Source organism: Lolium rigidum, chromosome 7 (assembly GCF_022539505.1).
Source record: "Lolium rigidum isolate FL_2022 chromosome 7, APGP_CSIRO_Lrig_0.1, whole genome shotgun sequence".
Lineage (NCBI taxonomy): Eukaryota > Viridiplantae > Streptophyta > Magnoliopsida > Poales > Poaceae > Lolium > Lolium rigidum.
Genome location: NC_061514.1, coordinates 313,940,546 through 313,942,225, shown reverse-complemented (window position 1 = coordinate 313,942,225; position 1,680 = coordinate 313,940,546). Strand labels below are relative to the sequence as shown.

The following is a 1,680-nucleotide window of genomic DNA, read 5'->3' as shown; positions in this document are numbered from 1 at the left end:
ATACTCTGACAGGACAATTGGTGATTTGAGGAGAGGAGAGGAGATCGATCGCCATGGCCGATTGGCGGGCCACGCTGGTCGTTCTTCTCCGAATCGGATTCCAGGAGCCCTCTTATATCTGGTTCGTACTCAACCTTATTCCCATTTTTATCAATGTAGTAAAACGTCTTCAACATTAGACTATTTAGGGGAAGTTTCCAGTTGTCATAGTTGCTTAGCGCCCAGGATAGGTCATCCCACCCTTCAGTACTTTGTATACTTGAGAACTGGAGGTACATTGTTACGAAAGCATCAAAATCAGAACTGAATCTCTTTACACAGATACAGCCACGGCTGGCGAATTGCCTTTAGGCAAAGAAAAGCAAATGGAACAGCAATGCCAAGTTTTTCGCATGAATTAGTTCCAATGAACTGAAGACCAGGAAGCATCTTTTTTCTTTGGACTGCGTCCTATATTTCCCAGAGCCTATGTAAATGAAGCTTTTATGAGCATGAGCCTCTGTTATATTCTTTGTTATCAACTTGATGTTATGTACGATCGTCATCAGGATGGAATATCTTTTATTTATATCGGAATACATTTCTTTAGGGTCTGGTTCCTTGTTGTCCATATATACTCTGTTTTCAGCAGATAATTTTATCGGTCGTTGCAAAGAAATGCTTTTCCATTTTAATAAACTGTATGCACGAGTACCTTCAATGATCTACCTTTATGCAAAAAAGAAGCAAATGGAACAACAATTCCAAATTACTCCAATTGTCACAGGACAAAACAAAATATACTTTTCCATTTTTATTAACATCCTACATCATCAATGGAATCATCGTGCATACAAACAAATGTTCAGCCAGTCTGTTAGTTTACCCTCACAAATATGAGCAGGATGACTGATGAAATCTCAACTCTGAACTTGTCTGCTTGATTTCTACAGGGAAGCAGGATGTTTCATCTTTGTGGAACCGCCGCCTTGTTGATGAACTTGTGGCACATTGTGGTTCCTTGAAAGCACAGGATGGTGTGCTCTGCAATCTCCAGCTTGTCAGGCTGGCTCATCACTTGAAATCCAAAGGATTCCGTCCACGTCTGCAGAAGCTCAGGCACTGCAGGCAGCACAAGCCTCTCCACCCCCAACTCACCAAGCAACTGCAAGCACACCAATAACCAACACTAATGCTCAGTTCAGTGATCTGATCAGGAAAAGACAATGTCTGGAGCAAGCAAGCAGAGCACAGATCTATACAGCCTTCAGACGTACCTTCTCGAGATTGTTCATCAGAAGGTGGCACATTCCTTGACGGCGATGCGCGAACCGGGTCCCAACAAGCGGCAGCTCTGCAACCTTGTCGCCATACACTCTGCACAGCAAAAACGTACAGCAAGGATGATTTTGATGTTCAACATTTGCAAGGCAGAAAGGAAATTCAGGTAGTACATGAGAAGAGTGATCAAGCAGTGCGAGTAGTAGTACCTCAGAGTGCCCACGGTTATCAGCTCGCCGCCTTTCTCGATGCCCACCACGTAGAATCCCCGGAAATCCAGCCGTCTCAGCCATGATCTGCACCGTACCATCCACATAGCTTGTTAGCAAGACATTCCTGGAGATCAACGAGATACTGGAGAAGAGGGAGGTTTGATCGTTACTCTCTGTTGAAGACGATGTCGTGGCTGAGGTCGCTCTG

General features: G+C 44.2%; 1 protein-coding gene across 1 annotated transcript; it reads right to left on the bottom strand.

Moving 5' to 3' along the window:
• Positions 1 to 935: 935 nt before the first annotated feature.
• On the bottom strand, positions 936 to 1,342 carry LOC124674367 (increased DNA methylation 1-like). The gene is made up of 2 exons (XM_047210410.1): positions 1,257 to 1,342; positions 936 to 1,144 (listed from the first exon to the last, which is right to left on the bottom strand). Exons 1-2 carry the CDS (start codon positions 1,287 to 1,289, stop codon positions 947 to 949), a joined length of 231 nt encoding a protein of 76 aa, XP_047066366.1. The 5' UTR covers positions 1,290 to 1,342; the 3' UTR covers positions 936 to 946.
• Between the last annotated feature and the right edge of the window lie 338 nt (positions 1,343 to 1,680).

Excerpts from the sequence above, each read along its gene's own strand:
- LOC124674367 (XM_047210410.1), bottom strand. The coding sequence starts at position 1,289 with ATGTGCCACCTTCTGATGAACAATCTCGAGAAG. Across the intron at positions 1,145-1,256 it reads TGATGAACAATCTCGAGAAG|TTGCTTGGTGAGTTGGGGGT; the intron begins GTACGTCTGAAG and ends GTGTGCTTGCAG.